The sequence below is a fragment of the Humulus lupulus genome, chromosome X (assembly GCF_963169125.1).
Source record: "Humulus lupulus chromosome X, drHumLupu1.1, whole genome shotgun sequence".
NCBI lineage: Eukaryota > Viridiplantae > Streptophyta > Magnoliopsida > Rosales > Cannabaceae > Humulus > Humulus lupulus.
Genome location: NC_084802.1, coordinates 58,942,474 through 58,970,422, shown reverse-complemented (window position 1 = coordinate 58,970,422; position 27,949 = coordinate 58,942,474). Strand labels below are relative to the sequence as shown.

The 27,949-nt window shown below is 34.0% G+C and overlaps 2 protein-coding genes across 2 annotated transcripts; both read right to left on the bottom strand.

The window, feature by feature from the left end:
• Positions 1-1,235: 1,235 nt before the first annotated feature.
• On the bottom strand, positions 1,236-26,709 carry LOC133804697 (exocyst complex component SEC5A-like). Its single transcript, XM_062242839.1, has 21 exons — positions 26,164-26,709; positions 25,411-25,562; positions 25,141-25,235; positions 24,636-24,830; positions 18,179-18,306; positions 17,927-18,085; positions 17,593-17,697; positions 9,224-9,298; positions 8,668-8,805; positions 8,297-8,479; positions 7,036-7,179; positions 6,139-6,265; positions 5,846-6,056; positions 5,285-5,400; positions 4,959-5,193; positions 4,027-4,120; positions 2,891-2,968; positions 2,711-2,767; positions 2,220-2,369; positions 1,915-2,130; positions 1,236-1,745 (listed from the first exon to the last, which is right to left on the bottom strand). Exons 1-21 carry the CDS (start codon positions 26,587-26,589, stop codon positions 1,524-1,526), a joined length of 3,306 nt encoding a protein of 1,101 aa, XP_062098823.1. The 5' UTR covers positions 26,590-26,709; the 3' UTR covers positions 1,236-1,523.
• Positions 14,669-17,583, bottom strand: LOC133804698 (uncharacterized). The gene is made up of 2 exons (XM_062242840.1): positions 15,062-17,583; positions 14,669-14,743 (listed from the first exon to the last, which is right to left on the bottom strand). Exon 1 carries the CDS (start codon positions 16,137-16,139, stop codon positions 15,387-15,389), a length of 753 nt encoding a protein of 250 aa, XP_062098824.1. The 5' UTR covers positions 16,140-17,583; the 3' UTR covers positions 14,669-14,743; positions 15,062-15,386.
• Positions 26,710-27,949: the final 1,240 nt, after the last annotated feature.

Sequence of the window (27,949 nt, the reverse complement as noted above, 5' to 3'; positions counted from 1 at the left end):
TTACCCATAATTTGAAAAAAGAAATGTACAATCTAAAAAAAAGGAAAAAAATGTTTATAGTAAATAAAAAATAATTTTAAACACAATTCATATTACAAGAAAAAAAGAAGAAAAAAAATTGCAAAACAACCAAAGAAAAATTTAATATAACATTAGTAATATAAAAATAATATAAAAAAAAACTAATAATCAAATTACAAACATACCCTCTCAAATTAATAAAACTTGATTAAGAGTAAAATTACGACATAAACCAACTTTTATACAAAAATATGGGAAAATAAACCCATAAAAGTGAAAATTCTATAAAAAAAAACCATAAATTAACTTCTTTTTTTTTTTGAAAAAAAATCATATTTTTGCACACTATTAAAAATCTCATATAAAATATAATTTCCTCTTAATTAAATTAATCCAATTATTTCCTTGTATGGAAATAAAATATTTTAAAGTTAATTTTAAACAAATAAAATATAGTCATAAATATTTTAACACATAATTAATTACCATTTTATTATTTTCCAAAAATTCAAGTAAGTCAAAAAGAAATTAGGTAATTAACCCTAAAACATAAAATAGGATAACTGCCACTTAATGGCAGTGGGATTGGCTGGACAGGGCACCAGGGGCACAAGGGCGCGCGGGGCGTGCACATGGCGCGAGGTGCACAGGCTTACATGACTCATTTTTATCACATAACAGTCTTCATAAAATAAGACTATTAATTACATTACTTAATAAGAATTTTAAAAAAATTATTTACTTAATAAGAATTAAACATTCAATCTTCTTGAGTTCGACATATATACTATTAAAACTTGGCACTGTAAGCGATGTAATTTTCAAGAACAAACAAGTTTTGTTTTCTTTCGACCTCCAAACTGTTTTTGTATCCATGTTCCTACTATGGTCATTGTATTACTCATATCCCTAACAACTAGTCATAGTTTAATACTATAAGAAAAATAATTTATAAGTACACCTAATAATGGACGAAGTTCATAGTTGTATTACATATTTTACAACATTTTCTATTACAAAGTTCTCAAGTACGACTGCGTTTTTTTCCCCTCTTTGGTGGAACAATTGGTTTACATTTTACTTTTAAATGGTTGAGTTATATTATCTGATTAATTATCAATTTTTTTACCAGAAATCTTATTAAATAAAAATCACTATTTAGTTCCTGTAAACATGAAATCCATATTTCGATACAAAACCCGTTAAAAAGTTGATAAAACAAAACCACAGATATTGTATTAGGTTGTCGGGTTTGAGACGGATATACCGCGTCTGAGAATTTGCCCAATACTGTATCAATAAATTATAAATAGAAAACCTAGACAAAAAAACGTATACAAAAGGTCAATGTCTGTGGAAAAGAGGCAGAGGAACACAGAAATGAAGAAAGCAGCTCATATAGAATCTACCACTTACAATAAAAAAAAAAAAACCCGGATTTCACACAACTAACCAAACCACGACATTTAAACTACACTAGAAAAACCTGGGTTATGAGAAAATCATCGACGTCTTTGGCGGGAAAAGCTTGGGGATCCAGTTGCATGTATTCCTCTAAAGTTTCTGCTGGGTGAGTCCATTGCACCCCTGAAGGAAGCATAAGCAGATTTAACAGGTTCTGGTATCAAGTCCATAGGAATTGAATCGGCAAAGCATGCTGTGTTGATGCGAGTCCTTTCGAGTTCTGACTGAAGAAACTCGGAACTATACTGCTGAGCAAGAGCCTAAGAAAACATAACAAATAATGGAGATAATAGTTGTCAAAAGAGTTGATTTTTAAAAAAAAAAAAAAAAAAAACCCAGTCATAAAGGTAAGGCAGTTTAGGAGAAGCCAATGAGACCCAATGTCCATAATAATAAACTGCTAACTACAAGACGAAACCCAGTTCTTACAATTAGATCATCTGGTGATACACTCATTCCTTGCTGTCTATCGTCTGCAAGTGCATCTTCACTTCCACGGGTAGGCCGTCGGTGATGCCCTGGATTCTCCACAGCCTCAGAGGCACTCTCAGTGGCTTTCTCCAAAATCACACCTTGTAAGGACTTCAAAGACTCTCTCGCATCAGGGGTAAAATAAGGGTTCAATATGTTCTCTAAATATTCAAGCTGCAAGGCAGGCAAGAGAAATTAAACTTTGATCCATCTCAATGCTATATTTAGACACAAACAAACTTCTAGAGGACACAAAACTTTACCTCAAGCATGAGCTGGCAAAAACCATTCACGTCAAGCAACCTAAGATGTTTGTCCTTGTTTTCGTGGAAAAGACTCAGAAAAGTATCAATCAGACCCTCCACAAGATTGCCAAGTGTCTTATCCAGAAGGGGTTTAGCACCAGAAAAAACCTGTAAGAAAGAAATAGGTTCCTCTTATAAGTTGGCTATGCAAATAAAGTAGATGTCGTTCCTTACAGAACCAATTAACTCAAAACTAAACATAGATAAAGCATAGTATAACCTCAATCTAGAAGTCCACTAGAGATTAATAATCTTGTGGCATAAAAAATAACCGGAGCATGAAAGACAGCTAAAATTCTTATTTGCAAGAATAGATGTTGGCAATCAAATACTTTTATCATTCTACCAAACATAGCCTAGCTAAGCGAAAATTACCTCTTCGGTTTCAGATAAAAGATAATTATCAACTAAGTTAAACAACTATGATAGAGAAGGAATGCACTAAGTACCTCTGCATGAACAGCTACTAAAGTGTGCAGTAACTCCACAGCGGCATCACGGACACCCTGCACAAAATCAGTTCTTAAAACAACTGCCAAGGAAAAGGAAAAAAAAAACTTAACAGAGATGTTATGACAGGGAAAGTAAGAGCAAAGTACTATTATGAAATGAAAATCACTACATCTTACTTTTACTGCAGGTGCTGCACCCCACTGAACCCCAGAATCCAACAAATAGTTTGCTGCGGCAGATCTGATCAAGTTTGCCTGATGAGAAGAGACAACTGAGTTCAGAATCAAGCTCAACACAAACAAATCTAGAGGTAGAAACATAAATTGAACGTTTCATTTTCTGATTCACCAGGAAACACAGGGAAGATTTAAGGAGAATAACAAATATAAAGTTAAACTCAAGTTCTGAAGACAATAAAGAATAAATAACTAAAATTACCGCAGAATACATTTCGTCACTCCATGTATTCAAGTAATTTTATTTATATAACTGAAACACTTCATCTATATATAATACAAAATTTACTGAAAAGTTTGAGAATAAGAGGTCATAGTTTGTGCCCAGCCGTAAATATGATAGACTGTAGCACATCAAGGGAAGAAAATAAAAGGCTGAAGATACACAGTACTTGAAAAATGAATAGAAACAAAATTAGCATGCATAAATAACCACGTAAGGAGGATTTCTGCGTCTATGTGTGTATATCAGGCTGATAGTTTTTTCTTTCTTTTTATTCTATATTTATGTTAAATGATAAAAAGTAAGTTTTATTTATCCAGGAACTCAAGTGTGGTTTGGTTGGGATTAATAAAAACAAAGGTACAAAAATGAAAATAAAAGTAAAAATACAATTGAATTTAACGAGTAAAAGAAATTAATAATTTTTTTTATTATTGCGCATTGGAATAGTTTTTCATTCCATTTTTAGGTGGAATAGTCATTGCACCAAAATATAGTGGAAGGTCATTTCATTGGAATGACCATTCCAATACTAAATTGTAACCAAACAAAGAAATGAATATAAATTCTTTTCCCCTCAACAAAACATGACCTTAATCCCTAATATATGTATCGGGCCCTAAAATTTCATTTTCAACTAAAAGTAAATGTCAGGATTATAAAAGACAAAAATAATTCTCATTTCTCTCCCTACTTGTTAGTAACCTGTAACCATGCACTAAAACAGAACTCCACAAAAGAAAATAAATGCCACTTATTATGATAAGCAAGTGGCAGGAGAAGGAGATGGGGGATGGTGAGACCTCTGCAATTTACATGTAATTTTTAGGAGGAAAATAAGGTTTGGCTATACCTTAGCAAAAGTATATTGCTCAAGGACTTTCTCTTCAAGCCCAGAAAAAGACATCACTAGATCTTGTAGGTCACTTTCCTCTTCATCCTTTTCCCTAAAATAAAAGACACAACATGATCAATGGCATCTGTTCAATAAACGCAAGAATATTTCAGGATATATAATACAACCTAACGTAGTCAATCAATGGCCAAGGAGATTCATCACATATAATCTGGTTTAAATAGATTCATCACATGCAATCTGGTACAAAATAGATTCTTAGAACAAGGCATTTAGCTCAATGCTTCTCCATGTTACAGAATACTATCCAAATCAAAGGAATCTATAACAGTAAATAACACACTCATATATTATATATATAATGTAAAAATAAATAATAATGACATGCAGATTCTGGTTAGGCTACTAGAGCCAAAATTGGATCCCAACCCCATGACTTTCCGAATAGAGCTTAGGAGCTCAGACCTCATTGCTTAACCAGAAACATAATGCGCTCAAATTCTTATCCAACTTCTTTGGAATTGCGGAGTATTGGCTGTTACTAGGGCAGATTGCTTCGAAAGAAATGATAGAATAGTTCTAGATAATGAAAGTTATTTTGAGATTGAGAGATCAAATGAGAAAATATTTTGTCACTTCTCTTTTGCTGACTTAAAATTGAGAACGTTTGGTCACTTCTCTTTTGGTGACTTTTCAATAAAGTATGAGGTTTTGTTATAAACGTGTACGGTTTTGGGATTGCATTTGTTTCTGTTCTGGTAATTTTGGTTTGTTTTTGGGGTGTGTCGTGTGAGAATTGTTCTTGTACACTTTCTTTTAATTTGCAGTTTTTCATCTCTATTAATATGTTGGTTTCGTTTCTTTTAGTTTAAATTATTTATTTGTTTGTTTAAAAGAAAAGGTGAAGTAATGGAGTTTGAGTTATATACCTAGACAGCAGCCAGATGTGTTTGTATTTGTTGTACAGCTCAAATGAAAGTTCGTCTTTGCAATAGCCAATATTACTTAAAACTATCAAGAGTCTTTGATGTGGATCCGGTACACTTCCTGGGAGATTAGTCAATGACTTGTCTTCTGATTCTTGAGAATATCCATTGTGAAAATGTGAAACTTCTTTGCTTGTTTTATTTTGTGAAAGCTCATTCCCAATATGCTCCAGATGACCTGATTAATGTAAGGAAGACAAAAAGTAAAAATATTGGATACATTGAATACTTCAAGTATTAATTAGGTTGGAATCTTATCGATATCATACCAGCAAAATCCAGGTAACAGTTCAAAAATGCAAGTCTAACAGATTCCTGGGTATCTTGAAACTGAGCAAACATATCTTCTGATATTGTGGCTTCATTCCTAAGAAACTGAATCATCCTGAAAAATAACCAATAATAATTTAATTCACAAAAACAGTAGAGCACAAAAACCGAAACAATTTCCATTCACCAATCAAAACTTTATCCAGGCATATTGAATATCTGTTAAAGAGCACAAAACAAAAGGATAAAATACGTATATGTTTTCATTAAGGCAGGTCAAGAAAAATCAGTTTATTCTTGAGCTTATGCCTTGTAGTCAATTTTCTTCATTCCAGGTTAAGGGTATGAAACCTTCATATTTCCAAGTGATTAAGCTCCAAAAGGTGGCCCCTTTCCTTTTCCAACCCAAATCCCAAGAAATCAATTAGATAACCTTCTGCTTAGTATGTGTGTTGAACTTGCATTACCATAGCACAAAATGTACAGTAGGAGACCCACAAATTTCAAGCATGTCTAGTTATTGATTTCATCAAAGGTAACAATAATCTCAAGGGTCTTACAAACTGATCTGATCCATCGCTGAGGCCATAACAGAACGGAAAGCTAGAGGTAGAAAGGATATTGTGTAAGGAGATTTGTTCCTCTCAATAATTGATACTGGAACCCATATTTCTTCTTTTGAAATCTCCTCAGTTGATACACGCATCCATGAACAAAGCCTTAAAATGTAAATCTTTGTTATCTCTGATTGAAGTGTCTGTAGTGCAGTAACTGTTGCATAAGAAACTCAAAAATAATTAGATTACTGTCCGTAAATGAATGATTTGCAGCTGCTTGGTGATAGCTTATATACCAGCAACTAGGGGAGCTGATTCCTTCACTTCAAAAGCTTGGCAGGCTTTAGTAATTTCCTTTATAGCATCACTCATAAACGAACGGAGAATATTTGATTCTTCCAGTTCACGAAATGTGCTATGTACCTGCCCAGCATAAAATAATGCTGAACTCAAATCTGAAGCATGCATCATATAGCCGCAAAATATGTACAATAAAAGAGAAGATGAGCAGTGAAAACAGGGACACAACATTGTTTTGCTTTTGAAAAATATAGAAATAGAAACATATAATGTAAAAGCTTACATACATTACTAGCATAATTATTTTAAAACTACCACTGCCAGAAACTAGTAAATCTCCTCATCCTTTTGTTTAATTTTTCAATTATGTACTGTAAATTTTCATTAGCTTCTTATGCAAGAATTAAAATGCATGTCAGATTTCATAACAATAACACTGCAAGAGAATGGAACCTTATCTGTAAGCCAATATCTTGACTATCTTATCTGGCTACACAAATCTTATACATAAGATCAAGATAAAGCTCCCTGTTTAAATGCCAACTTGAGACTTACACCTACCTTGTAATCTTCTCTAATTTCAAAGTAAAATACTTTATATGCTGGAGAAAACTTAATCCCAAACACATACAAGTAAAGAAAGCAATAGTAAGATATTAACAAGATAAGAAATTAGATGCGTCCCTTTGTTTACTTGCACACAACTACTGGATCTGGAAGTAGATTTGACTATAAAGATCATAATGGCATTAATAGATTCAGTTAGAATATAAATGTTTTATCAAATGATTCAGAATAATAACGTAGAACTCGATTCATAAACCAATCACCATAACCAGAATAGTACTTTGTTTATTTAATGGACAATGGAATGACACAACCAGCATACTCACTTTCACCTCATAAGCAGATATAGTACTGCGAATCATTCCAGCAACTTCATCAAGAGAATGCGATGAGTACTTCCCATCCCCAATTTTATCCTCAACTTTATTTGCAGAAGTATTAGCATTTGATTCCGAGGAAACTTGAGACGACTGACATAATAAGATTAAAAAAAAGAAAAAAAAATGAAGGAAAAACCATCTGTTAAAAAGATTCACCTACTAATAGGAAGGTTTAATATAACGAGGATTGTTGGAAGATTTCTTTAACATGCCCATTTAAGTAATTATATGAATGGAGTGAAACCAATAGATTTAAGACTGGTCCGCTCTCAGAATTAGTGCAGTTCATTTTTTTGTTACATTCTATTCTAATTATGCAAATATTCAATTTGTTTTAATATCGGAAACAAATAGGAAGATTTATTTCTGTCCTTGAATATGTCTACAATTAACTGTGTATAATCTGTAACCTAATTGCAATTCAATAAATCGACTGCTTCTGTTCATATGGTCTGAGAGAAAACTAGACTTTTTCTATTTGATACTCTTTGGCCTTAATTGCTAATACCCTTGTTCCTCTCTTTATTGTCAATACCATTGCCCTTCAAATTTGATTACTTTTAGCCTTCATTGTTGTTCCCCTGCAAATTGTTTGGCTTTCAAGTTTCTTCCTTAATCTACAACATCTTCATACTGTTTTTACAGAAATATCTTGTCTCTTCCTTTCTTTTTTTCGGCCTAAAACTATCAAAACCCCTCTCCTAAGCAAGTCTCGAAAAAAAACACAAATCTCCCGGTATGATCTCGTACTCATAATCAGCAAATTTGCTTAACATGGAAAAGAGGTGATAACTATGGAAAGCTTACGATAGTGAAGTTTTCTGATTTTTGTGATAAACTTCTCTCTTGATTTCAATCGTAAAAGATACAAACATATATAGAAAAGTCTAATACAAGGTCTCCTAGAAAATCTCCTAAAAATAAGGGCCTAAATGATACACACACCTGTCAGATATACAATATCACAATTTAAGGAAACTAATCCCAAAGAATCAGATGTACAGCTAGATTACACGCCTAGGTTTGATATTCTACAGATAGTTATAGAAAAAAAAGCATAACATATCAAAAAAACAAAAACCATATGATATAAAATGTCCATGCCACAGTTCCAACTAACATTTAGAATTTGATAAACAATGTTGACTAATCACTAAGGTATAAGATTAATGTGAAAGTTTCAATTTAAATAAGTTACTTAAAATACCTTAGCAAATTTTCCACTGAAAACAGAAAGTGCTATTTTCCAGAAGACTGGTATATGATGAATAAGTACAGCAGTTAATCTTCGGATATACCTCCCTCTGAGTGCATCCACTTCTGCGCATGTCAAGTCTACTGGCTGATAGTCTAATGGAAGGTGATTGTCCAATGAATTGTTGACATCTGTCTGGCAAAGGTAAATCAGAACAGGCAATTTATTTTTAAGACAACTATTATTAAAACGGAACACCACAAGTATAAATTCCTTGTCAAGCAGCAATAGCCATGTCCTGACCATAACCACTGGAAAATTACTTAAACTAAGTAACTCCTATACTAATGATATAAGATTATCAGGTTAATGGCTAGACTTACAGATTGATTTGGGTCTAGCTGAATCTGCTTCCATTTTGCATCAGATAGTGCTTTTTCCCGTATATCATTGTGCAAATTTTCCATTCTACTTTCATGATCCAAGGTGCACTTCTCTAGCAAACCATGAATTCTTTGGTTCTGCAAAGAAACATACTAAAATTTAAGCATCCTGACATTTTATTTTAATGCATTAAAGAAAACTAAAGGATACAAAACCATCTAATGTATGCTGACAACGTGTTTCGTGTTGCTGATTTGACTTTAACAAGGAGCTTGAACTACTTTTTCTCTCTTTTCTTTCCATTAACCCCCACCCACAAAAATGGTGACCATCTAGCAGAATTAGTTTACAAATATGGAATGTATAAACAGATCTACTAAAAAATAAAATTCAAAAGGTTCATGATTTCATTGTCTGCACCAGCTAACCAACTGCATCTAAATAACCTAGCAACCTTGATGAAGAATGCCTAAAGAAACTCAATTTAGTACAAAATATAAAAGTTAGTTTGCAATGTACTTTAACAACATAAAACAATAGGAAACTTTGCCTTGCCTGTATATTTAAGTAGTGCCAGACGGGGTCTGACTCCGGTTCCAGCTCTATCAACAGCCTCACAGTGTTTTCAAGCTACATGAAGCAAAAAATTGGTTAAGCATAAAACATTGAAACAAAAAGAGAGAGCAGGAATAGCAAACAAAGAAGGTAAGAAAGCAACATGATGGAAACCTGTGATACATACTGTAAGACTAAAAAGAAAAGATGTTGACTATATGTCATAGCTGTCTCCAGAATCTAGATGGAAATCTGTTTCTTTTCTTCTTTTTTAAAAAAAATATTAATTAAAAAGAAAAAACAAGAAGCTGTGATTGTAGCTCATCACTTTCTCTAGAAACTTAGATTTTGTAGCTGCCAACCCACACCAAATAATCTATATACCTAGGCTGCCAGAATATAATGGAAATGATAGTGTATCATGTGGTTTTGGAGAAAAATCATTCGTATTTTTTCATTAGGACAAATGCCCATTAATAGGCATAATACAACTATACAATCTCTGAAAATCAGGAACCAAAATATTTACATATCACGGTTCCCCTAAAAAACTGATTCTAATTAATATAAAATTATTTACACAATCTTCATAATAATCTACCCTCCTCCTCAAGCTGGGCTATGTATGTCAAACATAACCAGCTTGCATGTTAACTCATTAAACATAGTTGTGGGAAGAGCTTTGGTAAGAATATCTGCTGTTTGAAGTCAACAGCCTTGATGGAGTATAGACAGTTTGAACCGTGGCGCTTTCAATCTTCTCAGTGATGAAGTGTCTATCAATCTCAATATGCTTCGTCCTGTCATGGTGGAACGGGATTTTTAGCAATGCTAATAGCAGCCTAATTATCACAAAGTAACTTTATTGGCTCTCCTTCGAATAGTCTCATTTCACAAAGTAATCTTTTCAGCCAGATTCCTTCACAAACACCTAGAGTTAGAGCTCTAAACTCTGCTTCAGCTGAACTTCTAGACACCACAGATTGTTTCTTACTTCTCCATGTTACTAGATTACCCCAGACAGAAGAACAATATCCTGAAGTACTCCTCCTATCTGTTATATCTCCTGCCCAATCTGCATCAGTGTAGACTTGGATCTCTCTGCTATCACCTTTCTTGAACAGAAGACCTTTTCCTGGATTCATCTTGAGGTATCTTAAGATTCTTGTAATTGCCTCCATGTGTTCTTCATCTTGAGGTATCTTAAGATTCTTGTAATTGCCTCCATGTGTTCTTCAGTAGGATTATTCATGAATTGGCTAACACTGACTGAGAAACCAATGTCAGGTCTTGTATGAGATAGGTAAATAAGGCATCCTACAAGCCTTTGATATCTCCCCCTTTCCACTGGTATCTTGTCCATTCCTGAACCAATCTTCTTATTGGAATCCATTGGAGTACTGGCAGGTTTACATCCAAGCATTCCTGTTTCCTTCAATAAGTCGAGAACATACTTTCGTTGAGAAATAAAGATGCCTTTCCGTGATCGAGCAATTTCCATGCCGAGAAAATATCGAAGATTTCCAAGATCTTTAATCTCAAATTCTTCAACTAAGAATTTTCTCAATCTTTCCATTTCTTCCTTGTAGTCGCCCGTCAATATGATGTCATCAACATAAACAATTAAGATAGCTACTCTTTTATCTGATGAGAATTTGATGAACAGAGTGTGGTCTACTTGACATCGAGTATACCCATTCTGAATGATTGATTTAGCAAATCTGCCAAACCATGCTCTTGGAGACTGTTTGAGGCCATACAAGGACTTCTTGAGTTTGCAAACTTTGTCCCTATTTGAAGAATTCTCGAAGCCTGGTGGAATGTCCAAATAGATTTCTTCTTCTAGGTCACCATTTAAGAAAGCTTTCTTCACATCAAGTTGGTGTAGAGGTCAGTCTTTGTTTGCAGCAAGGGACAACAATACACGTACAGTGTTGAGCTTGGCAACAGGTGCGAAGGTTTCTTAATAATCAATTCCGTAGGACTAAGTGAAGCCTTTAGCTACCAGGCGAGCTTTGAACCTCTCAATACTACCATCTGCTTTGTGTTTAACGATAAAGACCCATTTGCAACCCACAAATCTTTTTCCAGGTGGTAGATTTGTTATTCTCCACGTATTGTTCTTCATGAGAGCATTGATCTCTTCTTCTACAGCTCTTTTCCATCGTGGATCAGTTAGAGCTTCTTGAATTGTATGGGGAATCTGTATATTATCAATAGCAGACACAAATGCCTGATGTGATGGTGATAGTACCTTATAGGACACAAAGTCATCAATCGGGTGTTTCGTACGTGTATGAACTCCCTTTCTCAATGCAATAGGCAAATCATCATTTAGTTGAGCAGCATTATCACAATTAGAATTACTCAAACCTGAATGGGTTTCTGGAGATTGAGGACCTGGTTCCGATTCATGGAGTTGCTCTAGATGTGTTGTGGGTTCTATATCCATACCAAATTTTTTTCTTCTCATCTAAACACGAATTTCTTTGTTTTCTGGTTCTTGATTAGGGGCAAGAGCATCTAGTTCTTGACTTGGAGCAAGAGTCTCAAATGAAGATGAGTTATTTACGTCTTGACAGGAGGATGCTGAGAGGTGGAAGGATCCTCATGATGAGTGAGAGGAGGCTGAGTATTCATAATCGAAGTAATATTCCAAAGATGAGATTCATTAGTATTCTCCCCCTGAATCTCATATTTGTAATAAGCATGATTTTCGAAAAAGGTAACATCCATAGAGTTGTACATTTTCCGAGTTAGAGGAGAATAACATTTGTACCCCTTTTGATGGGAGGAATAACCAATGAAGATGCATTTGATAGCTTTAGGGTCAAGCTTACTCCAATTTTGAGGGCGATGGTGGACAAAAGTTGTGCAACCAAACACCTTAGGATCGAGAAGACTAATAAATCTTGTATGAGGAAATGTTTGCAAGATTTTTTAACACAATGTTTGAAAATTGAGGACCCTAGATGGCATTCTATTGATAAGATAGGTAGCTGTAAGAACAGCTTCACCCCAGAAATATTTTGGAATATTGGTTGAAAACATAAGGGAGCAAGCAACTTCTAAGAGATGTCTATTTTTCCGTTCAGCAATTCCATTCTGTTGAGGAGCATCAACACAAGAGCTTAAGTGAATAATACCTTGTGTTGTGAGATAAGGACTGAGAATGGAATTAAAGAAATCTGTGGCATTGTCTGTTTTGAGAATTTGAATCTTTGTGTTGAACTGTGTTTGGATCATAGAATGAAATTTTTTGAAGATTTCACTCACATCAGACTTTGCTTTCATGAGAAACACCCAAGTTAACCTAGTATGATCATCAATAAATCATACAAACCATTTTTGTCTAGAAATATTGTTGACACATGAGGGGCACCACACATCACTATGAATCAATGAAAAAGGCTTGGAAGATTTTGTAGGAAATATTATTCGATATCCCTTTTAGAATGGGAAACCTAGCTGTATATTTTGTATAGTTTCCATATTTAGATTATTGTAGGCTTATTTTGTTACCTTATTCTTTGCTGTAATTATGCTAGGATATTCGGTATTAACTACCAAATATCTTCTCATTCTCTGTATGTGCCTATTTAAAGGCATAACTCTAATTCAATAAAATATAGAAGCATTATTTCCACATGGTATCAGAGCCTAAAAGCCTAACCCTAAAGTTGTCGCTACTCTTTGCCTTTGTCTTGTTTTTTCTACTTCTTTCTTCCCTCATGGCCACTGTAACCCATCCAAACACTCAAAATCCCACTGCCTCTGACACTGATGACACCTCAGCCGATTCCATTATCAACAAAACCCCCTCTGATAGGGTTCGAAAGAAGATATGGAACAGAGAATGTCTGTCACTTAAAAAAGTCACTCTATGGCCTAAAGCAATCTCCAAGGGTGTGGTTTGAAAGATTTAATCAGGTCATAAGAAAGCATGGATATAAACAGGCTCAGTCAGATCATACCCTATTTTTCAAATACACACAAAAGGGGAAGGTAACTATCCTCATTGTCTATGTTGATGACATGATAATAACAGGTAATGATTATGAAGAGCAAGGAAGACTCAAGGGAGTGCTAGCCTAGGAATTTGAAGTTAAAGATCTTGGGCCAATGAAGTACTTTCTCGGAATGGAGGTTGCAAGAACAAAACAAGGTATTTCGGTATCTCAGAGAAAATATATTCTAGATCTTCTCAAAGAAACTGGAATGAGTGGCTGTAAACCAGTTGCAACACCGATTGAACTAAGAGGCAAGTACAATAAGGAAAAAGGGAAGACAGTTGACAAAGGTATGTATCAACGGCTAGTGGACAAACTGATCTATCTATCTCACACAAGACCTAATATTGCATTTGATGTAAGCTTGGTTAGTCAATACATGCACAATCCTTTAGAAGAACACTTGGAAGCTGTGTATAGAGTCTTGCGCTATCTAAAGAAAACACCAAGGATTGGGTTATTGTTTAAGAAAAATGAAGAGCGAGGTGTTGAGGCCTTCACAGATGTGGATTGGGCAGGATCAGTTGAGGATAGAAGATCAACAACTGGTTATTGCACTAAAATTTGGGGGAACTTGGTTACTTGGAGGAGTAAGAAGCAACCAGCGGTAGCTCGAAGTAGTGCTAAAGCAAAACTTAGAGCTCTCGCTCAAGGAGTATGTGAATTAATCTAGATTAAACGCATACTCGAAGAACTAAAACTTCAAAGGACTACTCTGTTGAAGTTGTATAGTGACAGTAAATCAGCCATTAGCATCGCACATAATCCAATTCATCACGACAGAACTAAACATGTTGAAGTGGATACACTTTATTAAAGAAAAAATTGATGAAAAGGAATTATGTGTTGTCTACATTCCCAGCAAGCACCAACAGGCTGATATACTGACTAAGGGTTTGTCTAAAGAAAGTTTCAATGAGTTAGTGTGCAAGCTAGGCATGTGGAATCTCTATGCACCAGCTTGAGGGAGGGTGTAGGAAATATTATTCGATATCCCTTTTAGAATGGGAAACCTAGCTGTATATTTTGTATAGTTTCCATATTTAGATTATTGTAGGCTTATTTTGTTACCTTATTCTTTGCTATAATTATGCTAGGATATTCGGTATTAACTACCAAATATCTTCTCATTCTCTGTACAATGCCTATTTAAAGGCATAACTCTAATTCAATAAAATATAGTAGCATTATTTCCACGGATTTATATGATATTCTAGGATAGTGAGTTCGAGTTGTGTTTTGCAAATTGACATATTTCACAGCAAATAGAGTTTGGATTTTTATTAATAAATAAAGATGGAAACATCTTTGACAGATACACAAAATTTGGATGACCAAGACGAAAGTGCCATAACATGATGTCATGATTATTATTATTTAAAACAAACTTATTATTTAAAGAAAACAAACAGAATTTTTGAGATAGGCTAGTGATTGGAGAGTCATCTTGAAGGATATAGAGTCCAGAGCACATCTTAGCACTGCCAATCATCTTCCCCGAATCCAATTCCTGAAACACACAGATTTGAATAAAACTTAGTCACACAACTGTAGTCTCGAGTAAATTTACTAATGGACAGTAAATTACAATCTAGCTTAGGCACATAGAGAACAGAAGTAAGAGTTAAGTGTTGGTTTATGTTCACTGAACCCGAGCCCTCAACTTTGGAGGATGTGTCGTCCGCTATTTTTACAGTATGATGCTCTATACTTGTGTGAAATTCAGAAAAAATATTTGCATCTCCAGTCATATGGTCTGAAGCTCCAGAATCAAGAATCCAATGGTTAGTAGATCTTTTATGGACAATAAGAGCTATTGAATGATTACCTTTCATTGCCAACAACCCTGTACCATTATCATTCGACTCTGAAGTTGTTTGCGATTTGCTTAAGAGTTTCTGGAGTACCTCCAACTGCTCTTTAGTGAAAGGTGATGAATCTGACCCATTCTCTTTACCTCTGGGATCGGTGATAGCAGAGGCATTTCCATGACTCTCCTTGTCCTTATCTTTCCATGACTTGGGCTTCCAATCAGCAGGTTTCCCATGAAGTTTCCAACATGTTTCTTTAAAATGGCCAAGCTTACGACATAATTCACACCAAGGACGTCCCCTTTGTTGTCGAATGTCTTGGTTGGCACCCTGAAATCATCCCTAGACAACAAGAGCAGAGGATTCCTGGTTGGGTTGAGGAGAACCCATCATGACCTTTTTCCTACTTTCTTCATGCCTAACCTGCCTAACCTCTGAGAAGGCTTCTTTGACTTTGGGAAGAGGTTTCATACTCATAATTCTACTCTGGACAGCATCAAGATCCTTATTGAGGCCATGAAGAAACTTGAAAGTTCGCTTTTTATCCACTATACTCCGGTATAGTGTAGTGTCTTCAGCACACTTCCAAGAATAGGTCTCGAACATGTCCAACTGTTGCCAATAATGAGTGAGTGCGTTGAAATACTGTGTGACCGAGTTATCTTCCTGACGAAGATCATAAAGCGCAACTTCAATCTCAAATAACTCTGATGTATTTTCTGACCTTGAATAGGAGTCTTTAACCGCATCCCAAAGTTCTTTGGCTGTAGAATATAGAAGAAAATTTTCTCCTATATCATTATTCATAGAGTTGATCAGCCATGATTTAATCATGTGATTATCCGCCTTCCAGGATTTATACGTAGGATCATCGACTTTGGGAATTTCAATCCCTCCTGTAAGATAGTCTTTTTTTCCTTTTCCTCCAATGTACATCATTACCGACTGGGACCATTGTAGGTAATTATGACCGTTCAATTTGTGGCTGGTGACTAGATATATTGCCTCGTTGTGAGAGGAGGATCCCGTTGTAATAATTGAATGAGTGAGAGAGAAGGGATAAGAGGAACCTTCGGAACCTTTTTCTGCCGACATTCTGAAAGTAAACACTTACTGGAAATTTGGAGATTGAAGGGTGCAACTGTGCTAAGGAGATCGGCGACTGGGCTTGGATAATATCGATTGGGCTGGAGACAGTAGCTGGGCCTGAGGCTTGCAACTGGGCTGGATGCGGTGACTTGGCTGAATGGCTTGATTTTGCTAGAGATATGCGACTTCACCAAGAACAGGGGCTATCAGTGCCGGAGAAGCAACCAACACTCCAACCAGCTTAAACTGAAGCTACCGGCGCCGGAAGAGGCAACCCAAGCTTGATCGAAGAGATTACCACTGGGTAAGCTCTGATACCATGTGGTTTTGGAGAAAAATCATTCGTATTTTTTTATGAGGACAAATGCCCATTAATAGGCATAATACAACTATACAATCTCTGAAAATCAGGAACGTTTACATATCATTGTTCCCCTAAAAAACTGATTCTAATTAATACAAAATATTTACACAATCTTCATAATAATCTACATATCAAGTAAAACTAGAGGAGCATAAAAATCACCATAGACGAGCACAAACTTTATTATTCTGAATTCCTAATTCACGCAATCATTCAAAATTGTATTCAATCATACATTATGCATATTCTCATTCCAAGTTCAATCTTTCAAAAAAAAAAAAACCACCTTTGATCCTTCATCGGCAAGCCTCTTGAAGAGAACAACAAGAAATGAAATTTCAACAAAGATTTTTTTTTAATTGTGTGACAATTGAAAGAGTCTTCCATGCAGGACTCTAAGGTCTTTCTTATCAACCAAAACATGCCAGTAACCCCATTAGAGCCTCAAACCAACTAAAGTTATTTAGGAAAATGTAGTGTAATCCACTAAAAAGAATAAAAAAATCAAGCAAATATGTTCTCATTCATATCACTGAACTGCACACCAAATTTTCAAGATTCATTGTCTAGCTTATACACAAAATCCTAGAGTACAGCAAAAAAATTTGTGCTGTCATGCTTCTGTAAAAGCTGGTCCTTACCTCCCACCTGTAAACCTTTTTAAACATAAATCAAGAAACCTAAACCCAAATCTTAAAAAAATAGCCAAATATACAGTTTTTCTTCTTGTAAACCAAGAAAAACATGTCACTACAAAACCAGCCAGGAAAACTGAATCAGATGATGGTGGTGATGATGATGATAACAGCAACAAAACTAACTACATAATCATAATATCCCAGCCCATTGTTTTGTCCTCCCACATTTGAAGGATGTGCAATGCAACCTACTATCCTCAGAAGCAGTAGATTATAAGTTTATAAAACCAAAAAGAAAGATGGGCAGACATGAAAAATAGTCCCTTGCTTACTTATATGAGATGAAACTCAGCACTCAGCATATAGCCACATCAAGGACAAATTTAAGGACACCAATTAAATTACTCCCACTTTGTCAAGAAAAGAAAAAATATTAGTAGGTGCATTATAGGCTTACATTTGTTAAGTCTATTTGTGGATCTTCCATAGACTTATACAGCATGCCTTTGAATTCATGCATCACTTTCTCAACCTCTTCAAGAACACGTTTGAGTATTCCTACCTGTAATTCAAAAACAAATACCCACAAAAAAAAGGAAGTTAAAGCAATAAAAATATGAAAAGCATATATATATATATATATATATAAATAAGATATAAAGACTTAAAGCTGCAGATAAAATAACACGGTTTCTCTAATTTACTCTCTAGAAAATTTTCTAGAGTTTTTCTTATTATAATAACAATTTTCGGACAGTTAACTACAAACAATAGAAATATATTGTCCATACATGAGATGGCAGAGCAATGGATTTCGCCTTCTTGTATTCCCTAACTGCCAAGTCATATTCTCCCTTACTAATGCTCCCACGTATGGTACTTGGCAAATTGAATAATGTCCGGAACCTCTGTAACATTCCTTGGACTGACCTGATTTTCTCTGCTTGAGCCTACAACAGACATTCATGAGATATATGTTTATAAACAAGTTGCGCAAGCTTAGATAGAACTTCCAAACCAAAAAAGAAATAGGTATCACAAACCTGCCTCTCAAACAAAGGCTGAAAAGCACGATTAGCCAATGAACTCACTCCTTCAATACAACTAAACAAATGTGAAGTCCCCGATCCTTCAGGGTCTTCTTCAATCCGTCTTAACTTTGACTCAATATCTATTTCAATGGAGATATTACCCACATCATTAATTAAGAAACAACCCAGCAAGTCTGTACACACACACTCACATATATATATATATCTATTTATGCATAGATATAAATAGATAAGAAATAAGGTTCTATAACAAAAATAAAAAATACAATGAAACTAAGGTACACGTGAAGATTCCAGCAATTATTGATAAGCAAATGCCACATATTCCTTTTCCCATTATCATTCCCAAAATTTTCTTTGCTCATAATTAATCATGAGAAATTAGGGCATTAGGCTGTGATTAGTGGATAGGAAAAAATAGAAGAAACTCTTTATTTTGCATTTATTCAACAAATATTCTTTTACTAAAAATCTTTGCAGATATAGGTTACTACTATGAAACAATGTCACCTATTGAGAACCCCTATCATTTTTTCATTTCTCATGAAATTTATTGTTCATATAAAATGTATTTACTTCCTCGTGATAATACAATATGGAAGGGGGTTGGGTAAAGAATTTGTTTTTGGGTGGATGTTAGGAAAGATACTACTTTTCCATCATCTTTTCTAAGGTTCTTCAGGCCTCTCAAAGCTGCTTCGACCCCTAGCTCCCTTCCAGCACCAGCAAAGCCCACATCCTCAAGGACCATAGCCTGAAGTAATACTACCCTAAAAACTAGTATATATTTTACTTTGTACCACTTGTTAGAATCAAGAAACAGTACTCTTCATGAGCTAACCTACAGACTAGAATTAGACAACCAGTACCCATTTTACTTTGTACCACTTGTTAGAATCAAGAAACAGTACTCTTCATGAGCTAACCTACAGACTAGAATTAGACAACCAGTACCCATTTACAAATCCAAAAAAAAAAAAAAAAAACCTAACGTGGTTTGCAAAGAGAAGGCCTAAATTTATAAAAGACAAAAAAAAAAGCTTTCCACTTTCTACAACAGAATCTTGAACAACTACTCTCTTTACCTCACTAAGAAATAACCAGAGTTTCATTAAGACACAAGGAATTAGTTAGTTCTGACATTTCAGGTATTACAAGTGAAAGAAAACGGAAGACATATTGCTAGGTGTAATAAATAAGTGGATGCTAAATATATATATAGAGTAATGATAAAGTCACAAAAATTTACACTCGGCATAATTTTTAACCACTTATATTTTGAAAGCAGAACCACGCATTGTATATGGGTGATTAAAAATGGATGTCATATTAATAAGTATAAGTTTTGAATGTAAATTTTCTGTCTTATGCATCACTGATTATATATAAATAATATATATATGGAAGAGTTTTCAATAGTTATGTTTTTAAGATGATTACAATTCAAATAAAAACATTGTATTATCATTAATTTGAGATACTGAAGTTATCATAATTGCTTAATATTTGTTGATAAACAACCAAATTTGATTACAATTATTAAATAAAGATCTACTTAGTTTTTTTTTTTTAAAAAAAAAAGTTGTTTCGTTTACATATAAATAAAAGCTTATTAAAGAATTTACACCACTAAAACTAAAATATAATTCTGGCAACCAACTCTAGATTGTAACTTATAAAAGAATTTATAATTGTTTTATACATTTACTTGACTATTACATAAATTACTTAATGGTAAAATATTTGAAATAAAAATATAAATAATTAAATTATAAAAAAAAAATTTAATTTGTTCAAAAAAATTAATTTGTAATTCATATTTATTAAATGGAGGAAGATATTTACACCCCAATAATCTATGTAGGCACCCCATTTATTAAAAAGAATTAAATTATTATTTTTTAAAATTTATTCTCAGCATTTTTTCTCTTTTTGATATTCTTTAATTTCTTTTTTGCGCTAATTCCAATAATTTTATTTTATCTTGTTTTCATAATTTTTTAAAATACTTTTACTTTAATTCATTTTTTTTTTTTTGTCTAAATGTTTAAATTATATTTTATTTATACATATTTTTTAGAATATGAAAAAGAAGAAAACAATTTGAAAAAAATGAGCATAAGCTAATAAAGATGGGGTTTCTTAATCAAATTTCGGAGTGTTAATATAATATCCCTTATTAAATATCGTTTATTTAAGTAATTTATATTAAGGTATTTGATCATAAAGTTTACCAATCACCATAATATTGTTACTTTATGCATAATAATACATTCTAATTATAAAATATGCCACATAACTTAAAACTTATAATAGCATGTCTTTTTGCAAAATTTTGACTAATCTACGCCTCTCATTCAAACAACCTCATCTCTCACGTCTTAAGAGCCCTCTCTCACTCCCTCTCTAAACCACCATTAATTCTCCATCCCTCCAATCTGACCCACCATCACACAATTTTGTAGCGAATAGAAATTTTTAGTTATAAATTAAATTTTTGTGAATATTGTTGTGTTAAAAATTAGAATATATGATTAAAATAATTATAGTGTGAAAATACTTGGTTGCATGATTTTAGTTTATGTGACTTGTAATGTACGTAAGCATGCATGCTTTGCAAACATGTAGACTAGGGTGCACGTGTGTGGGCATGCAATGCATGTTGATTCCTCAATAGTTAGTAATATTTTCTTTCATTTAAAATGATAATGGTATAATTCTAGAATAGTTAGAAATAGGGTATAGAATATTTTAGAAAATCAATAATAAAATATAATCAAGGAGTGTGCAAATAAAGAAAGAAATATGGTGATAGACAAGATTGGGTAACTTGATCACTAGAGAAATTCGTAGCTTCTGAGACAGCTGTAAAGAAACAGTCATATCTGGAGCTAGAGGATTCGGATTTGCAGATAAGAGATACCGTTGGAAAGCTCTCGAAAAGACCTACAAATGTCATGAAGTGCTCGAAGTCAAATTCATATGTTAATGTGGTCGAAAACCGGTCGCAAGGTGTCAGGTCACCAAGGGTGCGAAAATCTAACCAGTTTCCATTCTTGTGTAGAATCATGAACCTAGACTAGATACAAGGCCTTAGTGTAATGTGATTGGGGTGCAGAAATCACAGGGGTACATTAGGAATAGAAACTTACCATTTTAGCTTAGGACAATCAATGAGATTGTTGACTCATTCTTGCACCCCAAGGCCTTGAATCCCTATAAATAGAGGGGCAAGAGCTCTCATTCTTCACACCATTCTAAGGTTTCGGTCACTAGAGAAAGAGGGCCACAAAATTTTAGAGAGAGACAGCTCGAAGAAGAAAGGGAAACCATAGTGTAAACTTGTTCTTGAAATCTAGTTTTCTTTAAAGTTTCTACATCGTTATAATTTTCTTCTTCTCCTGAAGGATCAAATCCTCTTCTTCATGGTAATTACGTTCTTGGTATTGTGTTTGGGCTCTTACGAACACCAAAAACACACTCTCAACTGTCTAGGGTTTTCGGCGAAGGTTGTTACAAGGAGGTAAGGAATTTCTCTTCACATATTGGTGTTCTTGGTACATGTAAAATCGCCTATAGGGGTCGGCCATATAGGTCTTATATTAGAATGTAATCTTTGTTGATCAAGATAAATATTGAGCATGTTAAAATTGGTATAAGCATGCTAGAAATATGTTAAATTGTTGGTGCTTGGAAATAAGTAAAGCATATAGAAGTAACCCAGGAATTTATGAATCTGTTAATGTATTGTCACAACACGAGTTAAGCGAAGGTCTAAATATAATAAAATAAAAGATCTTGACTTAGCATACAAGTGTGTTTTCTAACTTGTATGAATTATGTGGTTATGTTTAACTTGGTGGAAGTCTAGAATTTTTGACATTTTTAAATGTAAGAGAAAATTTATATTGTTTGAGAATATGTACATTGTTTAATGTATTGAGAATATTGATATTGTTGAATGTGTTTGTGAAAAGGAGAAACATGTTCGGATGCGTGTACAGCATGACATGTATTGGCAGACGTGCCCGGTTCAACTTAGGGATGGATATTAGAATGCGTGTACACGGAAAAGATAACATTTAACATGAATTATGTCAGGCTGTACTGACATACTAACATGTTTCTCCTTTTCATAAACACATTCAACAATATCAATATTCTCAATACATTAACCAATGTACATATTCTCAAACAATATAAATATTCTCATACATTTAAAAATCTAAAAAATTCTAGACTTCCACCAAGTTAAACATAACCACATAAATACTCCCTTACCTTAGGTCCAAGTCCAAGCAATAGGTAAGATAACAATCTTCACAATAAGCCTAGTATGTCTGTACAGTCTGACATAATTCAAGTTAAATGTTATCTTTTCCGTGTACACGCATTCATACAAGTCATATCACGACTTCGAGCTCCAGATATGACTGTTTCTTTACAGCTGCCTTAGAAGCTACGAATTTCTATAGTGATCAAGTTACCCAATCTTGTCTTTCACCATATTTCTTTCCTTATTTGCACACTCCTTGATTATATTCTGATATTTTATTATTGATTATCTAAAATATTCTATACCCTATTTCTAACTATTCTAGAATTATACAATTATCATTTTAAATAAAGAAATTAAATAACTAATACTAAATATTACTAACTATTAAGGAATCAACATGCATCACATGTCACACACACATGCACCCTACTCTACACGTTTGCATGCTTACGTACATTACAAGTCACGTAAACTAAAATCATGCAACCAAGTATTTTCACACTAATTATTTTAATCATATATTCTAATTTCTAACACAACAATATTCACAAAAATTTAATTTATAACGAAAATTTTCTATTCGCTACAAATTTCCCCCTCTTCTTTTGTTCTATTTCTCTCTCACTAGCGCAAAAATACCCATACCATAATATTTTTTTTAATATTTTTATGATTCAAAATCAAATCCAAAACTTTAACCCCCAAGAATATTCACTTATAAGACACTAATTCATGGATTTCGAACAATTCTGTTCAAGATTTTTTGGTTTTGATTGCAATTTTTTTTTCAGATTCGAAAATCTGAAATCTACAAAATTTCGAGCAAAAATGATGGTTAACGATGCTAAAATGATGGTCCATGAAAACTTGATTTTAGATGTCAAAACGATGCTTAATGATGGTCCTATGAAAATTTGATTTTGGAAGCCAAATTTTCATAGGATCATCGTAAAACATCGTTAAGCTTCATTTTTGCTTGAAATTCTATGGAATTCAAATTTTCAGATCTGACCCAAATAAAAAAGACGCAATCAAAACCAAAAAAATCTTGTAAAGAAATGTTCGATATCCATGAATTAGTGTCTGAAGTGAATATTATTGGGGTGTAAGTTTTGGATTTGATTTTGAATCATAAAAACATTAAAAAAAATAAAAAAATTATGGTTTGGGCATTTTTTATTTTAGTGGGAGACAGGAGAGGGAAAAGGAGGGAAATTGTGTGAAGGTGGATCGGATTGCAAGGATAAAGGATTAACGATGACTTAGAGAAAGAGTGAGAAGTGAGAAGGAGAGAAAGAGGGCTTAAGACGTGTGAGGGAGAGGGAAGGGAGAAAAGAGGTTGTTTGAATGGGAGGGGTAGTTTGGTCAAAATTTTGCAAATAGGCATACTATTCCAAGTTTTAAGTAATGTGGCATATTTTATAATTAGAAGGTATTATAATGCATAAAGCCTCAAATTTCCCTATTGTTTTTCCAACTCACAACATTTTTTAAATTATAATCTGCACACCTTTTTTTTCAAAAAAAATACTAAGCACACAACAACTTTATGCTCAAACCAAATTTTCCCACAGCAATTGTTGCATAAGCTAAAACTCTACCAAACCGACCCATACCTTAGGAATGTTGTCCATTTAATTACTTCCACCATTCTATCATTATCTTCATTTCTTTCCATAAGGACAGAAGTCCTCTTTTCATGTAAATTTTACTCTGTCAATCTTCTTTCCATGTTAAGGGAATGGGAGGTTTTGTTGTAATTGAGTAGGTTTTGGGGTGATATTTTTTTATTATTATGGTTTCTGAGGTAACTTATGTTTTTTCTCTCCCTAAAATCTGACTATATAAGTCTCTAGAACAATAAAGTAATAACAATAGAGGATGAGGATACACAATTAAATTATTGGCACTGACAAAATTGATTCTTAGTTCTTCCTTCCACATATATCTGCCTACTAAAGGAGAACAAATTCATGAGTATTCTTATATGTCTAATTGACTAAGTCTACATTTATAACTCTAATTTATCTTTCAAATCTACAATGCTAACTTCTTGCGATTTCACAATTAGGGGCAGCTTGTTCGAAACCGCAATTTAAAACAAGTCTTTTTCATTAACTCATCTATGAAATAAGGTCTTATCCTACGTGATATACTAAGATTTCTTACCATCAATTGTGGTTTTGCATGAGACAAAACAATCAAAGTTGTCTTTAACCAACTGTTTCCTTTGCTGAGTACGTCCTTTAAGATCACTCTTTAAAGCAAGAGCACCACCCTCTAGGTCTGCTGCACTAGTATCTTGATGTATCCGAGATAGAAACAACTTTGCATCAAATTTTTCTGAAAAATACAACAACTTCTCTGCAGCCATTAACATAAAAAGAGTGTTAGCCACAGACAATAAAACCAAGATGCAATTTATATGATGCACTAACAAATTTACAGCAATCAAGCCACTCCAAATCATAAAGGCTCATTTGTCTACAATCTTTATCGGCAGTTTATAGGACACAAACAATGTGATGGAAACAAGTAACAAAAAGAAGTGCTTAATGTTTCAATATTTACACAATAACAGCCAACAGACATATCTTTCTTTGTCCTATCTAAAAGTATTTGAGGGACAAGATTGCCAGCAAGTAGTTCAAAATCATATACATTAATACATTACCACGAAGGATGTGATCTAGATGATCTCTTTCATGCTTAGATGGAGAGCTTTCTGATGTCTCAGTTATCAGCCTAAGTGGCTTGTTGTCTATTATACTACAGGAACAATATTAGCACATGTTAGTAAGAAAAAGATATTAGAGAGTAAATGGAACACTGAACTAAAAACATATTAATTGTGCTTCCATAGCCAGCTATCGACATGATTGAAAATAGTCTTATTATGATAGAAAAAAAAAAAAGAAAATCTAGATATTCAATTATGGCTTACCCCAACCCAAGTGGATCAACACACTCCATGCCACGAGGGAAAGATTGTAAAGTAGTAAGTCCCTTCCGTCCCACTGCTGATACTTTCTTCTCAAATTTTTGAGCTACTGGTGCTGTTCTTGTCTCTCGCATTTCTCGAACCCTACGAGTAAGCTGTAAGAGAAGCATCATTACATTAGAATTAGATCTAAATATTCCAACCGAACCTTTTATACAACAAAAGAAAATGTAACATCACTTTCGGGAAGCATCATATGTTTATTAAAAACAAAAACTGTTTTTGATACAAATAAAAGAATCAACAAAAACATCAAAAGGAAAAAATTACCAAATTGTCCTCGTAATAGGGACAAAAATAGAGGTGCAAGAAGGAACACACACAGAACAACAAAAATCGACAAATGCACCATAACGAAAAACACATACATTTTTACTAATGACTAAGATAAGAAGTATTCTTCTAATGCTAATAGTCCAGTACAAGAAAGTGGCATTTCTAATATTGCTTCAACTAGCTTAGGCTCTTCCGACATTCTTTCATTCAAACGAGATATGAAAATCCGCTACTTTCCTAAATCGGTATGCTACATAGATGATTTTTACACTCCCTCACACTTTTATACTCAATCAATTGCTCAAGTTCCTTTATTTTTCTTCATTCAAATTCTCATCAGAGACAATTCTAGCTAAACAAATAGAACAAAAAAATTATATTCAAATATATATATTTATATAGTCAAATAGCAAAGAGTACCTCAGTCTCGTCAACGCGCTTCCAACGATCGGGCTCATCTCCATCCCAGCCGCCATCGTCGTCCTTCCCAGAAGCTCGGCCAGCCCCAGGTCGAGACCTGGAGCCCAGAGCACCAGGTCGGAAATGATCTCTGTCGATAGATTCATCATCGCCGCTAGAAATGCTGAGCATTTCGACCTCGGAATCTTCATCTTCGTCCACCATGCGTCTCGCCTTTGCTCCTCCTCCTCCTCCACCGGCCTTGGGTATCTGGGGGACAGAGACTTTCTTCGGGTGAGGCTGAGGCGGTGGCTGAACGTAATTGGCGACAGGCTTGCGGTTGTTGCCGGAGGATGGTCTCTGGTAATTGAGATCTCGCTGAGATTGCTCTTTCAGCGCCATTTGGAGAAGCTCGTCCTCGTCCATCTCCTCACTGTCGCTCGACATTCTCTCTCGTATATGTCGTTAATGGTGGGTTAAGTTTTTAGAGAGCCCTTCTTCCATAGAGTGCACAAATACATGATTTTTCCCCGACAAAAATAAATAAAATTGAAAAAAAAATACACAAATTTTCCCTTGATAAATTGACATATGATTATTCTTCCTCACTTTTTCATTTTATTTTACTTTTATATTTGAGGCAAAATTCACTTTTCTGTGTGGAAATTAGATTGTGTACCAGTTTTTTATAGACTGTTATATATTTTTACCCATATTTTAACTTTTTTATATTTGTACCTATTTTTTTAATCTGTTTTCCATAATACCCTTTTAGAGTATAAGCTGAGAACTCTCCAATTCTTCCCACGTTTCCCTCACCTTGCCCCGATCACCACCTTCAAGCTTCCCCTGTCTTCGGCACCGGAAGTGACTGCCGATCCCAACAACAACAATTAAAAGACCCATGTTTGGTACTATCTTATTTGGCAACGATTGAATAATATATTGTTTCCCTTCTTCCCCAACGACAGAGCTGATCCCAATTTTCAAGCCAATTTTTAAGCTTACTTTCTTGTAGTCAGGGCCGGCCTTGGGCATAGGCGGGCTAGGCCCGTGCCTAGGGCCCACCCCTACCCAGGGCCCAAAAATATCATATAAACTCTTAAGTTTATGTAATGAATTATTGGTTTGGAATGTATTTATATTACTAAATATTAGTTTAATTTTATTTAAAATTACATATACAAAAGGGCCCATTTTTTTCAAATTTATTAAAACCGTCTTAGGCCCACTTTTTTTCAGGGCCGGCCCTGCTTGTAGTGAGGTATGTAAAAGAGTTTTGTTTAATATTTTACACCACATTTGTTTGATGAAAATCCTCATTAAATTTTGTATGAATAATTTATATTCTTATATAGTGTTTCTTTTGTTTGTTTTGATGAAAGTCTTCATTGCTTTTGGTTTTCAAAAATTATGATAGTTGGACAATTCTCATATTTGTTGTATAGTTTGTATTTTTTTCCTATCATTTTTGCGTTTTCTTCTTGGTTTATGTTTTGTTTCCCCCACTTCTTTAAGATTTTAATTCTATTTTGATATTAAGTTCTTTGTTTTGTATTTTTTGTTTAGTCTAGCTTGGATGATTCATTATTTTATTTTATTTTATTTTTTATTTCATGCACTCCATGTGTTTGATGAAACTCTTCATCTAAAGTTCATATGTTCACCTTCAAATGTTATTAGTTTCTTTTTTCCCTTTGGTGTAATTCTTGAATTGGTTGATATTAAAGCATTAAGTTTTTAGTATTTTGTGATTTCTTTGTTGTTATTGATATTGAGTTGATGTTCTTGAACTTGTGTTTTATAG